We start from the raw sequence: 24,419 nt of genomic DNA, 5'->3' as shown, positions 1-24,419 counted from the left end.
TATTCCAGAAAATAAAGACAATCAAACAAAGAAGAATAAACAGTCACTAACCAAAAAGTTACTCTGAATTCAGACTTCCTTAAACCATTGCTAGCCCCAAGCCAATCAAAGTGAGCCCGTCCATCAGCTTGCAGACACCTGGTTAGGGCACCAGCTTTAAACTTAGATGGAATTATTTATATGCAGTTTATGTGCAAAATGTTGTGCAAGCTAGAAATGGCTAGAACGCACACAGACTCCCTGCAGGTATTCAGTACACTGTAAATTTAAATAGTAAAATTTCAACTGGTGAAACCATGATTATTGATAGGAACGCACATGTGCACAGCAAGGCACCGCCCTGCATTTCTTAAAAAAAAGATTTCTAAAAAGAAATTAAGTGGTCAAAGCAGTCCTTTAAAGGTGAAGAGGTACTATAAAGTTCCATCTCTTGATGAGAAAATAAAAATCTGAAAGATCTTTTGAAAAATGGCATTTTGCTTGCTGAAGTCACTGTTCTCTAAGCAATACCGTATAGCAACTATTTACAAAGCATTTACATTGTATTAGGTATTGTAAGTAATTTATAGGTGATTTAAAGTATACAGGAGGATGTGTGTAGGTTATATGTAAATACTGCACCATTTTGTATAAGGGATTTGAACATCTGCCAATTTTGGTATCTGCGGGTCTCCTGGAACCAATACGCTGTGGATATGGAGGGCTGACTGTATAACAAAAAAGAAATTCAGAAATGCAAGGGAGGTTTTTTGTTTTCTTTTTTTTTTTGTCACATGAGCTCTTATGGTGAGAATTTAAAGATGGGCTTTTTCTCTTTTCATATGATCCATCTACTGAGGACTATGTTCTGCTTAAAATTACCTATTATAGCTATTTTAGCATGCCTATAAATTTATTTAGAAATTTATTATGAAAGTGAGAAGAAGCTGAAGACACTTTCCTTTTATCTCCCTCTTACTTGGAGAAGGTCTAATGGAGTGTTTCACCATATTTGGAAAGTATGATATGCCTCACATTACTTCACAATAAAACACACTTAAAATTAAAGCAGTTAAAACACTGCAGTGGTGTTTTTGTCTGGTAAAAGTGACCCCATTTCAGAAAGGTGATAGTAAATAGATTCAGTTATTGCATGCACATAGATGAAAAGAGATGCTCCGTATGTTTATGTCCTGCTAGTCAATAACCATCAACCTTTGCTACAATCAGAATTTTCAGTGTAAGTGTTAAGCAGTATTAAAGGTAAATTCTTTTTTAACAGTGAACCTATCAAATGACTCTTTATAAGACTGTGTGGAGTGTACCAATATTTCAATACTTCTTTATTTGTTAAACACATTAGAGATTGATTCGTTTAAAATTATTTTGTGTTTATCAGCTTAGTCTAATAAAAAAAAGTAAGTCAGCTACATGCAGCAAAAAGTCATGGAATTAAACTAATTACAGATGGAGTTTATCTTTCAGTTTCCTTGTTTCTTTTGACCTTGATCTAATTTAAATTTAGAGTGCTATTTTTTATTTAAATTGCACATTTTTTGTGAGTTAGATGTGCTTCAGTTCGTATGCGAAAATGTACAAATAGAACAATATTATTTAATGAACATTTGCTGGAGGTAACTGAGCAGAACTTACAGACACCTTCATTTCCATTAACTCCATTAATTACCAGGAATAGAAAATATTTTTATGTATTGCTTGCCTCTATTAAACAGAATGAGAAAACACTTTTGAGCTATATAGTTTGTTTTACTCTACAGTTTCCCACAGGGCTGAGTTTCTGTTATTTCTAGCTCCCCTAGTGCCATAAAAACTGCCCACATTTAGTGAGAGACTTTTTTTCTTTTTTTATTTCTTTTTGAACAATAATGATTAAATGGCACTGGTTAAATATGCCTGCTTCTTATGTAGTGTTTGGTCCTGTACATTATTTTGCCTCTTTATTTATTTATTTTTTTTTAAATAGGAACTATTGTTGCTGCTACTGCTTCTTCTCTGAACCACAAGGAGGTTCCTCATGAACTCATAGATGTTACAGATTTTGAGTGCTCTCTCTGCATGAGGTAAGTAGGTCAACATAATTTGTGTTTTATAAAACTAACTTTGGATTCTTTAAGTTTGCTCACAAATTATAGTCATATGGTAACATTTTCTGGCATAAGAATTACAGAGGCTGAGTAATCTAAAGCAGGGGTTCTCAGAAAATTTTTTTCAGTGTCTGCACATATGGACACTAACAATGACTTGTGGTTGCAGTCATCGTTTTCTATTTGCAGTATTCAAGTTTATAAAAATATATTATAAAATCAGTAATGTACATACCTCTTGCTGACAATCAAGTGTATTAAATGAAAATTTCTCCACACCTCTTTCCTGTACTGCTAAACATAGAGCAGCATCAAGATGCTCATCCTTCAGTTTGTTGCGGTGTTTAGATGTTAGGAAATTAAGTGAGCTGAATGTTCTTTCATATATTACTATAGTCTGAAAAATACTTAAAACGAGCAAAGCTACATGTACAAGATTCTTATAGATAACGCAATTCTTGAAGATACCACACTAGAACTTTTCAGCTCTCACATTTACGTTTTATATGTTCATCTCGACAGAGTTCAATCAAGGAGTATGTTATATTTGACCTGTTCAGGGAAGATAAAGAGGGAAAAGAGGATAAACAAACTTGAATGTCCTTGAAATGTTCAACATTAAGCTCAGAAAATGGATGAGAGGAAAGTAAACTTCCTGAAAAATGTTGCTTCCTCAAATCTTGCTTCCATGTTCATCATGCACTGTTTCTAAATAGCTCATAATTCTTTTTGCACATTTTGCTTTTAATATCTTATGACTGTGAATCAAAGAAACTAGAAAGAGTTGGAAAAATTGTTAAATCCTTCTTTCACTGGTAAACTGATGTCTGATATATTTTGGAATTTCTTAATTATATAAACAGTATTAATTATTGTTAAATCTGGTTGCTGCAGCATATATTTATTGAACTGAATTTAGTTCTGTATTTACGACAACATAGTGACTGCTTTAAAATCTGTTAAGTTCACAAAGACGATGGATACTTGATTCAAAATTGAACCAACAAATTGAATTATAGTCAAGGAGCACATTATGTTTCTCACTTGTAATTTCACAAAGTGAATGAAAGCTATTTTTAAGGATACTGCGTGTATTTATTGTGTTAATAGTTTTCGTTACAACAACCTCAACATCTTCCATTGTTTTACATACATCTTTACAATTGAGAACTTCCTGATGAACAAAACAATGGAATCTGAAAACTTCATTGCTACAGTTGTTCCTGAAATGTCTTCAAACACTGCTTGACTTACTGTGCATTGCGAATGCTCCATTGGCAGTGATGCTGCAGAGGTTGTTAAAAGAAATTCCTAATTCATCAAGTTGAGATTTTATAAATTTGTAAATGTTTTTTTTTCATTTGGGTGTTCTTTTAGAGAAAAAAACACATGTTTTTCTTGTCCAATCAAGAAACAAAGAACACACAACTATCCGATTGGTTGTAATGATTTCATTACTTCAATCAACTGATAAAATAAAACATAAACTTCTTAAAACACTATCTGCAGTCTCATTTCCTATGAAATTTCCATGCTCTATAAATCTTCTTTGAACTGTGTCATTGCTAAGAGGAATGTCCCTAAGAGGAATAACTGATTATCTGGTTGTATCGGAAAAAAACAATGTTTTAATAAATTTGCCATCTGTGAATGTTTTTTTAAACTTCCCAATACAATAACAAGCTTTAAATGTAGCTAATTTCAGCTCGTTCTCACGAGAAAAGAACACTTTCATTACTTTTTGTTGTTGAAGCAGATCTTTCCTAAAAACGTGTTCTCTGCAAGTATCCTGAGTACTGAACTTTTTCTTTACTTCCATTTCATGTTTACTGAAATGACACTGAAGTGCACAGGATTTTATCTGTCGAATTTAAATTTTACGTAATGCGCATATCATCACAATTTCTGACGATTCAGGCTTTAAAAATACTAAAAACTTTTCTTCCCACTCGTGATTAAATTTTCTTTCTTCATCTCTAAAATCAGGGAGTCATTTCAGGGTCAGTGAAACATCCATAACACTGCTTATGCTCGGTTTAGTTTCATCAATCTCATTTTGTTCTTTTTTTCTTAAAATAATATAGAAGGCTCATTATGGTTTACTATTAAGGCTTTTTTTTTTGCCGAAAAAAATGCTGAATTCGCTATGGAAAACAAACTAAGATTTAACATGCTGTATTTCACTTACAACCACAGAAAACACTTGTAAATATGCAATAATCACACTGATTATCACACTAATTATCACCACAGAATCACAAATTAGGTGATATGAACACAGATGCGGCCTTAACTGTGGGAAAACTGAAAAAAAAGAATTAACAAAAGGTGAACAGTTCAGTGTATACTGTAAGCTCATTCACGACAGACTTCCCAGGCTTCCCTAGCAGCTAGCAAATAAAGTGTTCATTTGTTTGCTAAAAGATCAAACTTAATATTAATGCCTGAAACAGGAGAATTATCTTAGAATATATGGGACTGTTTGGCCGACAATTATAGTCAATTGACTTTTGTGTATATAGGGGGCATCTGGATTGTATCTGCTTGCATCAGACAAGAGACTATTAATTCGATAGAACCAGTTACCAGTTGCAGTGTTCCTCTCGAGGATAGACTCTATAAACTTCCATCAATTTATGTTCCAATTTGAAGAGTAGTGACAAACTGAAGTGGTGGCCACACCAAAATTTGTTGCCGGACACATTTGAGAATCGTTGATCTAAAGTGTCAGACTGTTTAGTAAATTCATATTAAGAACATATATTCTCTCCTAACTAGTTTGCTTTTGGATGTGTTTCAATTGAACATTTTAGAGGACAACTGACCTTGTAAGTTAGAGAGATGTACATTACTGTACATTACTGTACTTCTTGTTATGTCAGTTTACACAGGAGACACAAAGTTTATGTCATCACTATTAAGTATTTGTGTTTTATATCAGAAAATCAGATTATTGTCATAGTAGCAACAGTTGCATAGAATTTGATTTAGGAAAATTCATAGAAATACAGCATCAACGTAAACATGCATAGTAAGCACAAAATAACTTTTCTCCATAGCCCACAAACAACAAATATAATAGAAGGAAGGACACATACCATATTGGTGTAGAATACTTCAGAGTTAAGATGACAAGTTAATATATCTTGCAGCATATGGGCAAGTATTTTTAAGAAATGTGGTATTCCTAGTCATGATTGACATATTTATCATATAGAAAGAAAATGAATAAAGGATGAATGGAATCTGATAAGTCAAATGAGATCTTGAAGAACTATTTCTGTCAATCCAAGTGGTTTATTAATATTTATTTATTTGGCTGGCGACTTTATCCAAATTGACTTACAAAATTTGAGATACAATTGGGTATATTGCATTTGTTTTTCCAATTGGAACACAGGCTGTTGAAGTGACTTGCTCATGGTCACACAGTGTCAGTAGCATGATTTGAATCCAGGTTCTCAGGGTTTGAAGTGCAAAGCCTTAACCACTTAGATTGCATCCTTTTTAAAGGAGTGAATTCACTCTCTCAATCTGTTTATTGCCCCCTACCAGAGATACTGCCATAACACAATTGCGGAAAATCAAAATACATTTAATAGATCTATACTAAAGGATGAATAATATCTGTGAAACTTCAAATTTTTCCACTCTTTCATGTTAGCCATTTTAAAATGTTTGCTAGTGGTGGAGTCTAGAGCCATAAAATTCTGCAACACCTCTGTGACCTATATAAGAGTAAACACTAGAATTGAATTCCTTTCTAAATGTATCGATCAGCACAAGCAGCCTGCTATCCTATCACCAACCCACCGATGAAACCGAGTCAGTCACAAAATTCTCAGAGCGCAAGTGTGTTTATCTGAGTGTGAGGTGCCTAGGGTTGTATAGGGTAAATAATATTTCATTATCTGGAATACATACATTTCATGTGTGTTCCTTGTCTGCAATGATCTCCATAAGTGTAGGATGAAAGCAATTGCAAGGCAAGAAATGCTGAACACATACCTAAAAGAGAAATTTTCCATTCTTTATTAATAATGATGTGAAGTGTATAATGTCTGAAGACTTTAGCTCAAATATCAAATAAACACATGCATTTTTATCTATACTAATAAAAGGCAAAGCCCTCACTCACTCACTGACTGACTCACTCACTCACTCATCACTAATTCTCCAACTTTCCATGTAGGTAGAAGGCTGAAATTTGGCAGGCTCATTCCTTACAGCTTACTTACAAAAGTTGGGCAGGTTTCATTTCGAAATTCTACGTGTAATGGTCATAACTAGAACCTATTTTTCTCCATATACTGTAATGGACGTTAGCCCGATGGCCATGGGGGGCGGAGCTGCGTGTGACATCATCACGCCTCCCATGTAATCACGTGAACTGACTATGACAGCAGTACGTAGAAAAGAAGGAAGAGGCTCCCAAAGAGCGCTGAAGAAAAACACTGAACACTTTATTCGCGAGATACAAGTTTAATGAGAAGACACGAGGTATAAACGAGACTTTGGATCACTTTGTAATGGAGTTAAAATTGCTGTAGCGAGAAACTTTTAAGTGCCGGGTCTTAGCTAATATTAAATAACGCCGTGGACATTGCGAGATCGCACGAGATAGCACAGGCACAGCTCAGAAGCTTCGATGCACGTACTCCTAGCGGCTCACGTGAACTGACTATGAACGCAGTACGCAGAGAATGCAGGACCTCTAAAGAGCGCGTAGAGTTTTGCTCACTTGAACGTGTCTGCAAAAAGTGACGTTTCCTGCACTGCAAAAATACTACAAAAGTCGGGCAGCCGGCACGCATAGCTGTACCGGCCTTTGAGACGCTGACTGCGCTTCTGCCTTAAGTGAAAGTAAACACTTTTAATTTTTTTCCCCCTTCCCATGAGCTTTTATATATATATATATATATGAGCTTTTATATATATATATAATACATACATACATACATACATATATATATGTGTAGACTCAAACTGATTATTATGTATGTATGTATAAATATATATATATATATATTTATACATACATACATACACACATATATATATGTGTAGACTCAAACCGATTATAACAGTAGCAATCCAAGCTGTGAGAAAACACTAAAAAGGAGGCGTGTCAGACGTCGTGGTACATTTTCTGATGCAGCTAGACGAAAACAACTTCGTGATGCTACGGCCAAATACACAAAACAATTACTTTGACAATCATGTTGCGTTATTTTCAAAATGTTTTTTTTTTTTTTTCTTTACTTCTTTAACAAACTACTTTTCCCCTGCGAAGTGCGGGTATTTTGCTAGTCTATACTAATAAAAGGCAAAGCCCTCACTGACTCACTCACTCATCACTAATTCTCCAACTTTCCGTGTAGGTGGAAGGCTGAAATTTGGCAGGCTCATTCCTTACAGCTTACTTACAAAAGTTAAGCAGGTTTAATTTCGAAATTCTACACGTAACGGTCATAAAGGTTGATAACGGTCGACAACGTCCGCCATGTTGAACTTTCTTATTTATGGCCCCATCTTCACGAAATTTGGTAGGCGGCTTCCCTGCGCTAACCGAAACCGATGTACGTACTTTTTTCGATGGCATGACATCACTGTCGGCTGCCATATTGAACTTTCCAACGTCACTAATTTTCTAACTTCCCGTGTAGGTAGAAGGCTGACCCCATCTTCACGAAATTTGGTAGGTGGCTTCCCTGTGCTAACAAAAACCGATGTACGTACTTATTTCGGTGGTATGATGCCACTGTCAGCCGCCATATTGAACTTTCCAACGTCACTAATTCTCCAACTTCCCGTGTAGATAGAAGGCTGAAATTTGGCAGGCTCATTCCTTACACCTTACTTACAAAAGTTAAGCAGGTTTCATTTCGAAATTCTACGTGTAACGGTCATAACGGTCAACAACGTCCGCCATGTTGAACTGTCTTATTCATGGCCCCATCTTTACGAAATTTGGTAAGCGGCTTCCTTGCGCTAACCGAAACCAATGTACGTACTTATTTCGGTGGTATGACGCCACTCTCAGCCGCTATATTGAACTTTCCAATGTCATTAATTCTCCAACTTCCCGTGTAGGTAGAAGGCTGAAATTTGGTACTTATTTCAGTGGTATGATGCCACTGTCGGCCGCCATATTGAACATTTCAGCGGTCTTTGTTAGTTATGGGCCCATCTTCAAGAAATTTGGTACGTGGGTTCCCAACGCTAACTGAATCCTACTTACGTACATATATACGTCCATAGCCTGCAGCTCGATCACCGTGTGAGGCGGCGTTGGGTCCCCCATGCCAACGCCTCCTACGTTGTTGGCTGCCTGCCTATGTAAGGCTGTCCGTCGCTCCAGTCTTTACATTCCCTACCTTGCTTCGCCACGGGATCCACGTCTCCCTTCTGATAACTACAGCCTTTTTATTTAATCCACGGCTTCTCCGCTGTTTTATTGTTCATATATTACGATTATAGTTATTGTGTAGGTATTTTAGACTTACTTTACATTGTTCAGGTACCCATTTCCTTTATCATTCCAACCGTACCCCCATTAACATGTCTATCGAGGCGATCACCATCGATCAAAAACTGTCACTTACCGAGTGGTTTCCATGCCCGGAGATGGCACCTACCTTTTCCATTCTGTTTGTTACATATTGCACGGCAAATATCAGGCTCACTCTTGATATCCAGAGGAACATTGTGCCTTATGTATTGAATGACTGGGACAGGTTCAAGGTGTGGACTGATGACGGTACAGGAGATAAATATTCTACACAGGAGCACTAGAAGAGTGAAATGCTTAAGCCCTTCACCTATGCATCTGCATGTGAGTTGATGGCTGCCATTGAATTGTTCAGTTGTCGCTTTCAAGTGTACCGAAATGGCCAAATATTTTACACCTTTCGACAACCGCCAATGCCTCTTAAACATCTTAGATTGACAGGTGATGATTTCAGTAGTGGACACTTTGATGTTTATGAATGTTTAAACTCTCAAAAGCTGGATGTGAAGTTATCGATGAAACCGGTTGTATACTTACAATGCTTGACAGATGCCGAATGTCTCTTCAACACAAGTCCTACAAATACTGTCGTAATTAAAACAAACCATGAAACCCAAACCGATTATGACAGCAGCAATCCAAGCTGTGAGATTTGAAACAAGATTACTGTTCACATGGCCAACTGTACGTTGCATGCTCAAGAGTAAGCTCAGTGCACAGCTTGGTCATATTACAACCGGAGGGCTGAACTCACAATGTGGTATACAAAGAGATCCTTAACAAATAATTATTGGTATATTTTCTCTCAGTTTAAAAAGGTTTAATTTTCTTCTTAATAAAAATTTTAAGGCAGTACTTCGCCGCTGCAAAGCACGGGTATTTTGCTCGTTCAAGAATATAATCAAAGTAAAAAAAAATAATCATTTAATTTACATGTTGCTGTCAATCAGTTAAAACCCAAGGTCAAATGTCAGTCGGCAAAAAGTTGATCTGTATTCTTGGATGGTGCAGAGGTAAGAACTGCTGCCTTCTAACCAAAAGGTTTCAAGTGATGCTGATGGAGAGGTGTGAAGGACTTTAAGGCAGCCCGGGATTACGAGTTTTAACATAGGCTTCAGGGATTCTAGTGTTAAACGTAAAATCTTTCAGCTATTCTTTTTTGTGATTGATGTTTAGTTTCAAGATTATTTAGGTAGAGAAAAGCCAAGCAAAATGACACCTTTTATTGGCTAACTAAAAAGATTACAATATGCAAGCTTTCGAGGCAACTCAGGCCCCTTCTTCAGGCAAGATGTAATAAGTTAAACAATCTTGTATCTTCCTCTGTCTTGTTTTTGTACACAAATTCATTCAATCTTGAAATTAACTTCACAAGAGTTATGTCATAAGCTAACCGGTTATCCATGTGTGAAATTCAAGTTTTCATACAACACTAGTATACACACAGATAGACTGATAGTTAGATGGTACATTATTTGTCTGAAAAGGGGAAATTTAGCTTTTTACAGAAACTCTACAAAATTATAACAAGCAATAACAGCCCCTTTCAAATACACACAAAGAATAAAAGAAAGTAAGAAAATTGACAGGTTGTGCAACATTGTTCATAATTAATTCTCTTCTTCGGTACTACTGTATCTCCAGCAGTCTCTGGCAGGTTGACAGTGAATCCAAAAACCAACCTGCTTTCTTAATCAGTTTGTATAGTAGGTGGGTCTCTCTTGAAATGATGTTACCAGCCCAGCACACTACAGCATAAAACGACACATTAGCTATCACAGAGGTATATATCAGGTAAAAAATGTCACTATCCTTTCACAGTCTCCAAAAGAAAAGAATCTGCTCTGCCCTTTCTTATAATGTGCCTGTGTTACTACACCATTTCAGCTTCGCATTGATATGGACCCCTCAATTATTTATAATAGTGAATGTGGAGTTGGTATATTCCTTGAATAGTGACCAGGCATAGAACCTGTTTGGTGTGCTAATAGTCAATAACCTTGGTTTTCCTGATGTTGATTTGCTGACAATTGCATTTGCAGCAAGAAACAAAGTTCTCCACTTGACTCTACAGTATACTCTGTCTCACCCTCCTTGTCAGTACACTGCATTAGAGCAGAATTGTCTTAAAATTTCTGCAAGTGACATGACCCAAGATGTACAGGTTGAACAGAAAAGGAGACAGGACTGTTCCTTGTGTTGGTCACATCCATATCAGAAACACAGTCCTTGAACCTTACAAACTGTGGTCTGGCTGACAGGTTATCCATTATCCAGGATATCATAGTCTCATCCACTTGCATATGCCTCAGCTTATTCCTTTGCAGTGATGACTGTATGGTATTGAAGGCACTGGAGAAATAAAAAAATAATCATTACAGTGGTGCCAGGCTTGTCCAGAGGGAAATAAACCTTGTTGAAAAGATAATTGCATCATCCAGTCCAATCTTTGCCCAGTTGGCAAACTGCTGTGATTAGGAGTGATTATGGGATACAGTCCTACAGGACCCTTGTACTCTGAGGTCCTAAGAGGTAGTATACTTCTGCATCCCCACCTATTTCCTGTTGTAAAGAAAAGTTAGGCACCAACAAGACTGAAGGTTGAATGCACTATACCTCTGTTTTCAAAAATGTTTTTGTTTCACAATAACAAGTAGTGGATGAAATGTGCATTCACTGAACATGCACCATTTAGTTTAAAAGGTTAATAATGTGTTGATTATGTGTGGAGTATACATAAAAGTGCAGAGAAGTACAAAGAACATATTTCTTGAGTTTCAATCAACAAGAAATATAATCACGTGGTACAGAATTGGCCTATGGAAGGGAGAAATAATGAGAGAAGAAACGCTAGGCACCAAAAAAAGAAGGCATATGAAAGATATGTAACTTCAATAAGTAAGAATCTTGATGGCTGAGAAGGAATTATTTTAGGGAGAAAAAGTAAGAAGACCATTTTTTCACTGCAGCTCTTGCCTGATCCAGTCTTTATGGATTATCTGGTACCATTAAGTTTTGTTTTTCCCATTGTGCAGCAACAGCAGCCTAAATCAGTCATGATTATGAATTGACACTCATTTAGTTCCAATTTGAAACATGATTCTATTTCTCAAAATATTACTAGTGTGAATAAGTAGAAGTTTCAAGTAGATTTTTTTTCCACACATTCTGTGCAATACAGTGTCCTTAACTTTTTCTTTTTCTTTAAAAAAAAGGCCTGAAAAGGGCTATTTGAAGTGATATCTCTCCTGCGAACCAACAATTAAAAAAGTAAAAGTCTTAAGAGCAAGAATTGTGTATTCTTTTGTTCCTGTGTTGTCACATATTTTAAGTCACACCATTGAATATGAAAATGCCAGTCTAAGCTGTCATTCATTTGTGAATGCCACTTATTTTCAAAGCAGGCTGTTTGCAAATGCACATTTCAGTCACTGTATATATAGCCTGTGTTCCAAAACTCTAGTTATAAATTGAATGTAGAGGCAGACTTAACTTAGAACACAAAGAAGTGTGATGTGCTTCTGTAGGGTAACATGGGGATAATTTAACAGTAGAATTACCAGAGCCTACGAAAAAACTCGTAGATCCGTCCCACCTTAAATCACTTTGCACCACTCCATCAGCATCTTTTGTCCTTTAAATGTGTTGATAAGCAGCATGCTATCACATCCCCCACCAATGCACAGTTTTCTCAGCTCAAGTCTGTTTACCTGCGTGTCAGTTACTTGGAGTTGTATAGAGTGAGAAGTGAAGCAAAATCACACCTTTTATAAATACTATATCGTTATTTGGAACACATGCTTTTCATGTGTGTCCCGTGTCTACAACAATCTATGTACAGTAAACACATCGTTAAAACAGAAACATTTTTCATTTTTTAGTAATAATTGACAAAATGTAGACATGAAGTATATAATTTGTTATGCCTGATTTCCAAATATCAAATAAACACTTTCACAAAAGGTACAAATATAGCAGAACAAGTGCGCTTCTATTCAAGAATCTAACTGCAGAAAAAGAACCAGCGTTAAGGTGCGACATTGACACTCGTTTACTACGACCGCTTCAGCTGTGCAACAGTATCAACTGTTGACTGGTAATCAAAACTTCACGGGTTCGATCCCGGACAAGTCCGTTTTGAGAAGTGAGCTGCTCTAAGTCTTACTATTTTAGAATAAAAACCTACATTTCATTTCAGTCTGTAACAGCCGGTGTAAATGTGTGATACTCGTAAAGGGTAGCTTTGTTTTTTTTATTCAGTTTTATTCTCTCAGTCGTGTTCACGATCCTATCCACAACCCACCAAAGACACTGCTGTTTTCACATAAAGACGCGCTATAGCTCTGCACTGTACTTGTGACTTTACGCCGTAGAAAGTAAGTAAATAAACCAAGGTAAATAACATTCGATCTGGCTCTTATATACAAAGTACAGCGACGGCAGCTTCCACGTGCAGCTATAGACTCTTCAGCATGCAGGTGACTCTCCACTCTAGTATTTAGATTTAGAGTCGCTTGCGTACTGAAGAGTCTATAGCTGCAGGTGGAAGCTGCCGTCGCTGTACTTTGTATATAAGAGCCAGATTGAATGTTATTTACTAGGGGAGCATGGAGCCAGCCCGGGCTATCATCAGGGTCAGATTGAATGCTACAGCAGATCATTCCAGAGTTTATTGGTCCCATATTTAAAGTTTATTAATACTTCTTATTATAACCAGAGTTCTTCTGTTTTGCGGTATTTTTTGGTCTTCAGGTATTATGTTAAAAAAGAGGAAGAGGAGGACAGATTTAAAAGTAAAAATTATTTTAAAAGCCAGGTATAAACTTTACAAAAAACAATTAACCTGCATAAAAATGTTGCAAGTGCAATCATCATGTCTTTGTTCTTTTTATACTTGCTGCTATATTTTGAAATTAATGTTGCCTTTGGTTTTGGTATTAAAGTAAATTATACATCCATTCTTTTTTTAAACTCTCTTATCCAGAGCAGAATCATAGGTATTGTGGAGCCTATCCTAGCAAGCATCAGGCACAAGGCAGTAAAATCTTTACATGGGGTGCAAACCTAAAATAAGTTGTTTTTCTTAAGTGAATGCCTAAAGTAGCTTTTCAGTATCCTAAAAATAGTTTTAAGAGATTTCTACCGTGGAGAAAGTTATTATGGTGAGCTGGTATATTAAACAAATCTGAATCAAAGTAATGTTTACCTTCAGAGCATTTTTGCGGAACGTGTTTACCCCTAAAGAGTTTTGAGTTGAATGCATTGTGCTGGTCTTTATAGAACTGGCATCCACAACTAAAAATATTTCAACCATAGGTAACATCATTTTTATGTATTGCCAGTGTTAGAATTTATACACATGAAAATAACTACTTATTGTAGATGGCACTACACTCTGAATTATGTTCTAGAACAATGGTAATTTGTTTTCTGTTTGTTTATTTTAACAAGCTTTTATGATTTTTTTTCCTGCTTGGACAGGCTTTTTTATGAACCAGTGACAACTCCTTGTGGCCACACATTCTGTAAAAGCTGTTTACAACGGTGTCTTGATCACTCACCCCAGTGTCCTCTCTGTAAGGAAAGTCTAAAAGAGGTATGTTATCACTCCCCCTCATGAGGTGTAGATTATTGCCGATAAGGATATTTATTTACATACAGTGAATACAAACTGATTATATGTGAGTGAAGCTATTATTTAAAATTCATTATGTCACCAAATGCTGGTGGTAAAGTTATGCTTGCAAAAGTTAGCACTGGTTATTCCTCTTGGAACTGGACAATTTCAGCATAGTATAAATTAAGTTCTCATAATGTGTTGGTAATACTCAAGGTGTCTGAATATTTTTTTTTTCTGCATTGCTTCTTTATTGTAACAATATCTTCAATTTTCTTTGCATACTTTGCAGTATCTAGCATGTAGAAAATATAACATGTCACACCTTATTGAGAAGCTATTACACAAATATTTCCTTATGGAACATTTGGAAAGAAAACGGATTCATAATGAGGAAACAATGGAGTTGTCTGAGTAAGTAACATACCGGGATGGGCAAAAGTAAGTTTACTGTTATGAGTACGCAAAACACAGTTTATTCTTGTATTATTTTTTATTTATTACTTATTGCATTATTTATTTATTTTTTATTTTTCTTATTAATAAAGTGTACTTGAGTGTAGCAGTCATGTGTTTTTTTCTTTATGAACAACTGTAAACCTACTTTTGTGCAGTACTGCATATAGGGAATCTTAAGATTGAATGGATTTTAGACATCAAAATTTGACAGCTAGCTTTTTGAGAGACCGTAATTTGGGCACTGTATTAATAAATTTAGGTAGTATTCATGAGTGCGTCCTGCAAATACTGTCTTAAATCTTTCACGTCCAGAATAAACCTGTTCAGGATTTAAATTTTGTTTTACCATGTTTGATGTATACTGTTTGTACTTTTGTAGCTACTGTAAAGTTTAATTGTTAGACATCTTAAATTTCTAATAAAGCACTGAATAAACATTTAGTTTATTAGTTGTATAATACATAATATAATCTCTGATGGAAAAATTAAATGAAACCAGATAACACAATTTCCATGAAAACTGAAAAAACGCACGAAAACTGGTGATACAGTGCTAAGGACTCGTTTATTTGGTCTAGCATGGGGCTACACCTTGGAACTTTTCTTATAAAGCTATACATTGTGCCAGTGTCAACTGGCATATCCAAATTGCATCATGCAGCTGCTTCTCTAGGTATACAACAGTCCTTGGGGAGCATAAAGTGAACTGCAGTTGGCAGCCTGTAATTTTTCACCAATGCTGTACTGGAGACATTTCTAGTAAGCCAGCTGACTTATGATAGGTGTTTATTTCACTTTGGCTTTCAAGTGTTATCCTTATTCAAGAGAGCCATCATATCTTGTCAGCATTTTCCTGATGGAAAATTGCCACACTCTGACCTGATGTCAGAATTTGTACAGCTGGTGATAGGATCTTCTAAGCACAAGATAATATTACTCCAAGCAAGCAGCAGTGGTGACCAGCTATACTTGGGGATGGTCCCTAACACCATCATATATTTTTTTTCTGATGATCTGCTGTTCAAGAATGTTATCCACATTGCCCTAGTGTGAATTGAGTGGTTGTTAGCCTGAAGGAATAATTGAAACATCTCTGCGAGCATAGTATCCATTGGTGGTAGAAAGTAGACAGTGGTGGACATTTTTAATAGCTACCTTGAATTGATCCTACTTTTTCAACTTGTCATCGCGTGGGCTGTAGCATTACCTGATTGTCTGCAAATATCTTTTTTTTTTTTCCTGCTCTTATAGCACCTTATTTGAATAGAGGGGCATGTATATTTTTGAGGTAATGGATTAAATATTTCTCTGTGTTCCAGTTTGACCAAGAACGTCCCAGTCTTTGTATGCACCATGGCATATCCTACTGTGCCTTGTCCACTTCATGTATTTGAGCCAAGATATCGGTTGATGATAAGAAGATGTATGGAAACTGGAACCAGACAGTTTGGAATGTGCATCAGTGATCCCCAGAAAGGGTAAGTTATATTTTAATCATCATGAAATTTTCTGTTTTTGGAGAGCAATACAGTGAATAAATTGTTAAAACAATTGTTAAACGTTTTGCTCAGTTTTAATAAATACATTTTTGCCCATTGTCTTTTAAGTAGGGTAACCAGACTATAATACTATATATAATATACTAAATATGACATCTTTTATGAAATACTAGTAGATAGGCATATGGAATGCTAACCTGTATGACCATCTCTATAGGAGTAACACCCATGTTCTGGAAGGACATTAAAGGTAAACTGCAGTTTTTACAAATGTAAGAAATCCTTCTAATGCTAGTATTTGATGTTTTGGTCAGGTTGGCGTCTACAGTAATGCAATGAAAATATACGTACAATTTATGATTTTTAGGGAATAGTGGTTTGTTATGATGAGAAATGTAAACTGTGTAAAAATAATGAGAGGCAACTTTAAGGTCAGTCCAATTAGGTAGCAAGCAATGTAAGAGGGAAAGCATCAATTAGTTTTAAAATAATGTGATAGCATAGAAGGATTATAAATTGCATAATAAAAATATGGATACACATTCTCTCAATAAATTTGCAGACCAGTATACATCATTGCCCAGCACTCTTATGATTGATTCACTTGGCTTGTGTCAGGATTTCATACTTGATTGTTCCATTTTTATGGGCTTGGCCCATTTGTTGTATATCTTTGCTGACATATAAGCTGTAGAAATACTTTTCTGGGAATCAGGCCTTGATCTGAACTTATTGAGTCAAATCTGCTGGTGTATCTAACCCTGAGTTTCTTTTGGGGTGTAGTCAACACCAGTTAAAAAAAATAATTGATCATTTCTCCAGAGTGTAGCATGCTGAAAATGCAGGATGTATTTAAAATGCCCAGTAATTGTATCTAGGTTGCTAATGATAAATGTTTTCTGAGCTAAAATGTTTTGTCATCCTAAAGCTGTACACTATAACTTTGCACCCTCTGTATATTTAGAAAACCACATGGATGAAAAAGGGATGTACAAGTCCAGTGGCACTGATATACCTATAAAATTAAATCTGACATAATATTCACGTTCTTAAAGCCATGTTAAAACACCACACATAATACTGCCCCATGATTTGCTGTAAATAAGGCAAGTAAGGGTAAATATATATATATATATAATTTTTTTTTTTATTGTTTTTTTTTAGTTTTGCAGATTACGGTTGCATACTCCAAATAAGAAGTGTTCATTTTCTCCCTGATGGACGGTCTGTCGTAGATACAATTGGAGGAAAACGCTTTAAAGTCTTGCAAAGAGGAATGAGAGATGGATATTGTGTAGCCGATATTGAGTATCTGGAAGATATCCGGGTGAGACATTTTAAAATATGTTATATGAAATTGACATATTATTGCATAATATTATGTCTGTGACTTATATGTTTGTAATTTTTTGTTTGTGTACTATAAATGAGCCGTTTTTGTCAATAGGTACAGAATGAAGAAGAGTTACATAAGCTGCAAGAACTCCATGATCAAGTGTACATGCAGGCATGTACTTGGTTCCAAAAACTGGAAAATAGATTTAGATGTCAAATTCTTCAGCACTTTGGACCAATGCCAGAAAGAGAAGATGATATTCAGGTAAAAAGAAATAGAATATTGTAGTTATTTTCTAGAAGGCATAAGCAGACCTTTATTTCATATACAGTGATCCCTCGCTGTATCGCGCTTCGACTTTCGCGACTTCACTCCATCGCGGATTTTATATGTAAGCATATCTAAATATATATCATGGATTTGGTTCGTGGATTTCTGAGGACAATAGGTCTTTTAATTTCATGTACATGCTTCCTCAGTTGGTTTGCCCAGCTGATTTCATACAAGGGACACTATTGACGGATAGCTGAGAAGCTACCCAATCAGAGCACGTATTACGTATTAAATAAAACTCCTCAGTGATATACGATATGCTTCCCTTGTGGTGCTTTGCATACTTAAAAGCTCTAACAGCACGTATTGATTTTTGATTGTTTGTTTTTCTCTTTCACTCTCTCTGACATTCTCTGCTCCTGACGGAGGGGGTGTGAGCAGAGGGGCTGTTCGCACACTGGCCTAGAGGATACAGACGCTCCTCTAAAAAATGCTGAAAGACTGCCTTCACATTGCTCCCTTCCTTGCGGCTGCTTTGCCGGGACGGTGCTTTGCATACTTAAAAGCACCTGTTGATTTTTGATTGTTTGCTTTTCTCTCTCTCTCTCTCTCTCTCTCTCTCTCTGACATTCTCTGCTTCTGACGCGCACTCCTTTGAAGAGGAACATATGTTTGTATTCTTTTAATTGTGAGATGGAACTGTTATCTCTGTCTTGTTATGGAGCACAGTTTAAACTTTTGAAAAAGAGACAAATGTTTGCAGTGTTTTAAAGTCCCTGTCTTTACAACCTCCTGTGTTTCTGTGCAAATCTGTGGCCCAATTTTCACCTTTTGCAGGGGGTTCTAGAACGCAACCCCCGTGATCGAGGAGGGATTACTCTACTGTGAATTTAAGACTTTCTAAAACAGTATAGTGTTCATGAATATGTAAAATGTATTTCTGATTGAACTATTTCACTGGATAGTTCATTCGTGACTTTTTACTCCATTTCTACTTTGATTTATCTCATTTCTTACTATTTCCATTTGTACAAAGTAGCATGGAACTCGGCTATATAGACATGAATGTGTAAGAACAAGCTGAAATCTTTTATTTTTTTATATACAGTTTCCATAATCTAAATTTGCATCTTAATTTTAAACATCCTGATGTGTAAATGTATTGCTGTGTTTATAAACAACAGAAAAATTGAATTGTTCAAAGTTAATTTTGAAAACATGTTACATCTGTATTTGTTATTTACTATTTACCTCTGAGTATTATTTGTTTTTCTTCTTCCTTTTTTTTTTTTTTTTTTTATAAAGATTTTGGGTGAGCCTGTCCAATTCCCTACACCTGTTGACATTTTTGACAATAGTACTGATGGTACAGAAAGCAATAAAATACCTTATTTATAAATGGTTAGTAAGCATATTCTGTCAACTGTTTCAGATTTGAGAACTACCTGACTACAGGAAAGCAGACATTGTGATGGCAAAACAGATCCCTGTATGTTTCTGTTTTATTATAAGTTAGTATCAGAAATATATTAGAAGAATACTTGGGTAAAAATAACATCTTTAAAACAATCTGTTCAGACGTCACATAATAAGCAAATGCAAAACATATAACATAATATACTTTGACTTTCAAAAAGCCTTTTATATGATTTCATACCAAAGGATTTTTTTCTGAAGCTAGAGGCCATTGAAGGTAGGTTGCAAAACTAGTTTTTAAGGTAGTTAATTGGATGGAGACAAAGAATGAAGTAAGAGAGTGGAGTGGAGAATGAGGTGAGGTCATCGGTGGATTTCCTGTAGTAATCTCAGTTCAGGCTGTTGCAGTTTCTGATTTAATGTGAATAATGAATGATGTAGTTAGTAATCTTGTAAAATCTGAAGGTGACACCAGTACTAAGGGGTGCTAATACAGGGAAGGCATCAAATAAAATTCAGAAGACCTGCAAAATCTTCAAAACCAGCCACACATTTGGAATTTGCAGTTTATTTACCAAAACAAAACATAAGAACAAGATAGAAACATTGTCTCTGGGGAAAAAAAATAGGGCTTTTAATTCAGTTCAGTTTTTTGTATAGTGCTGTTGACTGAGTGCAGCCTTTTACAGGCAAAATATAAATGTACACACTTAAAATGCAAATTAATTAAAACAAGAAATTTCAAACTGATTGATTGACATGTCCATTGTTATTATGGTATGTCTGGTTGACAGCGAAAAAAATAAAAACTGTAGTCTGCTACATCCCTGGAGAAAACAGACAAAGAGAACAGACAAAGTGACAGTTCTGGAGATCTGGGCAAATGGCTGACTAGTCCCTTCTATGCATTCTTCGTTATAATATAAGTTTGTACTGGTCATGCTAAAAAGATTAAAGTTGCGTCGTTAATGATTGTCCTCATTAAAGCAATGTATAGAAGCAAGAAAAGGAAATTAAAATGCACTGTTATATTGTAAAAACTGTCAAATATAAATCCAGGGACACTATTCTCAAATTGAATAATGTGCTAATTGGGCTACATCTGGACTACTGTGGACAGTTCTGGTCAGCATGTTACAAAAAGACATAGCAGCTCTAGAAGACGTGCAAAGAAGTGTGACTAGGTGCATATTGGGATTAAAGGGTATGTCCTGCTGTGACCAGTTAAGGGAATTAAACCTCTTTTGAGGACAACGTGGGGATTGATTAACATAAGAAGTGTCGTGAACCAAGCCCATTGTGTCCTTACATTTTTAATCATTTCAGCGGTGTGCATGTCACATTCCCTCCCTCATTGGACTTTTTCTTAAAAAATACTGCTTTGCAAATATCCATGTTGTTGTACCTCATACATTCTATTCAGAAAGTTTAAATGATTCTATTTTTCTCTCACCACCACAAGCAATGACACTGAATGCTAGTATTGAGGTGTGAATCAGTATCTTTCACCTCTGACTTATACTTAACTACATTTGCTTATCCCTATTACATCGACCAATCCACTTCTGCCACTGTTTTTGACATTAATTAAAAATTCTCAAAAATGAATTGCTTCCTGTCTTCAAGAAACATCTCTCTATCAAAAAAAAATCTTGGGAGGGAGACAAAAGGACAGCTGCTGTACAGGCTTTTAAATGATCGATGTGCAGCACGACAAGCAGAACACGGAGCTCGCCAGCAACTGATTTAACGCATCTCCTTAGCTTGCGTTCAGCCTCCCCTTCACAACTCGAGCAGCGTTTTACGTGCCGCAAGAAAGAGATTTAACCATGCCCAGGGATGGATATAAAGGACAAAGAGTAGATGACAAAATAGAATGTCGTAAAGAATTGAAAAATGTTGGCGCGGTACATGCAGAGCAGGTTAGAGAGAATGGAAGTACGAAAATTCCAAAGTCTCAAAAAAAGGATAGGAAAGACTGCATTAGCGCAAACAAATGGAAATTATTACTCGGTGAAATAACAGAACAGAAACTTGTAGACTTGTAGATCGTTTAATTCGTGTTGCCAGCGAGAATTAAAAGAATCCAAAAACGTTGTTGCAGTACGAAGTCCTGTGAGACAGAGACTTTTAACATGAGATTCTTTGAAGTCACCCCCTACTTACAGCTATTTTCAAATAAGACCACGGTCATCTAACCTCAGTCGTTTGAATGTTTTTATTTCACACACTTCCTGTGCTCTCAGCTCTTATAAATTTTATCAGGACAATAATTTTATACGTTCTAGATGACACGTCATCAACAAAGAGAAGAAGAAAGAGCATGGACAAACATTTGAGAAAGTCATTTTATTTATTAGAGAGAAAGAAACGATATTCACTCACAGGCAGATATACATTGCATTGTCACGATGCAAGTTCAAACAGAATCAAAATTCAATGCGATCTTGAAAAAAAAGTTAATTCCAAATATTGTTTTAACAAAAGTTTTAAAGTAAAAGTGAAAATAATGCATATGTAACAATTCCCATGAAAATAACAATCTCGCCAGGGGTGGGCGAGCGAAGCAAGCAGGGGGCGAACCCCCTAGTCTATACTAATAAAAGGCAAAGCCCTCACTGACTGACTCACTGACTTACTGACTGACTGACTCACTCATCACTAATTCTCCAACTTCCCGTGTAGGTAGAAGGCTGAAATTTGGCAGGCTCTGTTTCCGATGGGAGTGTTAGCTCCGTGGAGATATGTTCTTTTATATTGCGGCGTTTTAATAAACCTTTATTTAAATAAGGTTAAATTATAACGGTGATATCCCTCTTTTCGGCGATAGGCGGCGACAAAGTCACAGAATATACTTAGCTTGTTTAATGCGGCTTACGTTGCTATAAAACGACAGGGAAGACCAGTCAAATTTCATCTGTGAACCGCGGGGATTAGGTCGTAGAAATTGCTTTTTTCTGTCACAACGGAGGTGGTGTTTGAGTCTATTCCTTCCACTCACTCAGGTCTTCAAAGCTTGGCAAGGTTCCAGCGTTCTTTTATATTGTGTCCACACGACCAAATCCCCCAGTACAATGCCAAACAAGGTAGACAAACTTAAGCTAAGCATCAGATAGTCAGATCATATAACACTTTGGCCTTTTAGGGCTGACCACAGCTGTTCCTGTCTGTCTTTATGCTTTGCTTGGCCCAGTTACTGCTCTTTACCATTCTCTCCTCTGCATGTCCTAGAGTACAAAAGAAACAACATACAGCAACATGCAGGGACTGGCAGGAACACTCAATAAAACTGAATAAAAAGAAAATCATGTGACGAGATACGAAGAAGGCAGCTTCGCCAGCGTTTGTGTGTCAGAACCCTTTGGGTGGGGGGGGGGAGGGTGATGCGTTAGTATGCATCGTGGTACACTGCAGAGCTATAGCGCGTCTTTATGTGAAAACAGCCGTGTCAGATGGGGTTGTATGGATTGATTCTGAACGCGACTGAGAGAATGAAAAGTGAATTAAAAAAAAAATTAAACAAAGCTAACCTTTATAAGGATCATAAATTACACCGGCTGTTACAGACTGAAATCAAATGTATGCTTTTATTCTAAAATAGTAAGACTAAGAGCAGTTTACTTCTCAAAACGGAATACTGCAGAATCGAACTCGCAACCTTTTGATTCCCAGTCAGTAGCCGAATTTACAGTATTGCGCCACGGAGGCGGTTGTAATTAGTGGGTGTCAATGTCACATGTTAAGGCGGCATTTTTTTCTGCCCCTATATTTTTGAATAAAAGCGGAATTGTTGTCTTATATTTGTACCTTTTGTGAAAATATTTCTTTGATATTTGGACTTCAGGCTTCATACATTATATAGTTTATGCCTACATTTTGTCATCTACTACTAGAATATAAAAAACGTTTCTGTTTTAACAATGTGTTTACACAGATTACTGTAGAAACGGAACAGACATGAAATGCGTGTGTTCCAAATAACTATCTATTATTTCCACTCTAAAACTCCACTTCACTCCCAGATACTCAATCAAGACATGGGCTTGGAGAAGTTCGTGCACGTTCTAAATTGGTGGGGGGATGGAATAGCTTGTAGCTTCTCTTTATCAGCACATTTAGAAGACAAAGGGCGCTGGCGGAGAGGTGTGAAGGGATTTAAGAAGCGATTTAAGGTGGGAAGGATTTACGAGTTTTTTCGTAGGCTCTGGTAATTCTAGTGTTAAGTGCCGGGTCTTAGCTAACATTAAATAAAGCCGTGGACATCGCAAGATCGCGAGAGAGCACAAGCACAGCTGAGAACCTTCAACGCATGTACTCCGAGCGGCTCACGTGAACTGACTGTGAACGCATTATGCAGAGAACAAGCAAGAGCTCCAAAGAGCGCTGAACAAAAAACGCATTACACAATTGAGAAGGCAGCAAAAGAATATGAAGCGAGTGACGTGTAGAAGCATATTCATAAGTGCAGCTACTGCGGAAACAAAGCACGGTGTAAACTTTTAAGTTTAAATTAAGTTCATAGACAGGCTGCCCCTGGCATTTGTCATGCCTACGACGAATATATTCGCGAGATACAAGTTTAGTGAGAAGACGCAGGGTATAAACAAGACTTTTGATCACTTTGTAACGGAGTTAAAATTGCTGTAATGGAGTTAAAATTGCTGGTGAAGGACTGTGCTTATGCAAACGAATAGGAAAGCAAGGTTTAAAGCTTAACTTTAAATTAGGTTCATAGACACGCTGCTGCTGGCGTTTGTCATGCCCAAGACAAATACGATATTCGCGAGATACACGTTTAATGAGAAGACGCAGGGTATAAACGAGACTTTTCATCACTTTGTAACGGAGTTAAATTGCTGGTGAAGGACTGTGCCTATACAAACGAAGATGAGATGGTCAGAGATAGAATAGTGTTTAGCACACTGCGAGAGAAACTTTTAAGTGCCGGGTCTGAGCTAACATTAAATAAAGCCGTGGGCATCGCATGATGGCACGAGGTAGCACAAGCACAGCTGAGAACCTTTGATGCATGTACTCCGAGCGGCTCATGTGAACTGACTTTCAAGGACTGGGAAAGGTAAACCCGTACATGCAGTGTGTCATGTCTCGGATAAAGAGGAAGACGAGCTGCTTATTGATGCAGTAGGAAATGAACAACCCTCTGACGCTGAACAAGCCTTTGTAGGCATATCAATAGGAAAGCAAGGTGTAAAGCTTAAGTTTA

The 24,419-nt window shown here is 36.6% G+C and overlaps 1 protein-coding gene across 1 annotated transcript in view; it reads left to right on the top strand.

The window, feature by feature from the left end:
- The window catches only part of lonrf1l (LON peptidase N-terminal domain and ring finger 1, like), a 57,216-nt gene that overhangs the window by 27,513 nt on the left and 5,284 nt on the right, over positions 1-24,419 (top strand). The window contains exons 6-11 of the mRNA XM_039750902.1: positions 1,964-2,060; positions 14,077-14,191; positions 14,505-14,626; positions 15,991-16,149; positions 17,335-17,497; positions 17,618-17,770. Of these exons, the coding sequence (XP_039606836.1) occupies positions 1,964-2,060; positions 14,077-14,191; positions 14,505-14,626; positions 15,991-16,149; positions 17,335-17,497; positions 17,618-17,770 (809 nt within the window). The remainder of the gene's footprint in view (positions 1-1,963; positions 2,061-14,076; positions 14,192-14,504; positions 14,627-15,990; positions 16,150-17,334; positions 17,498-17,617; positions 17,771-24,419) is intronic.

The sequence above is a fragment of the Polypterus senegalus genome, chromosome 4 (assembly GCF_016835505.1).
Source record: "Polypterus senegalus isolate Bchr_013 chromosome 4, ASM1683550v1, whole genome shotgun sequence".
Classification (NCBI taxonomy): domain Eukaryota; kingdom Metazoa; phylum Chordata; class Cladistia; order Polypteriformes; family Polypteridae; genus Polypterus; species Polypterus senegalus.
Note: the sequence above shows the minus strand (reverse complement) of the source record. Positions and strands in the feature narration are given on the sequence as shown.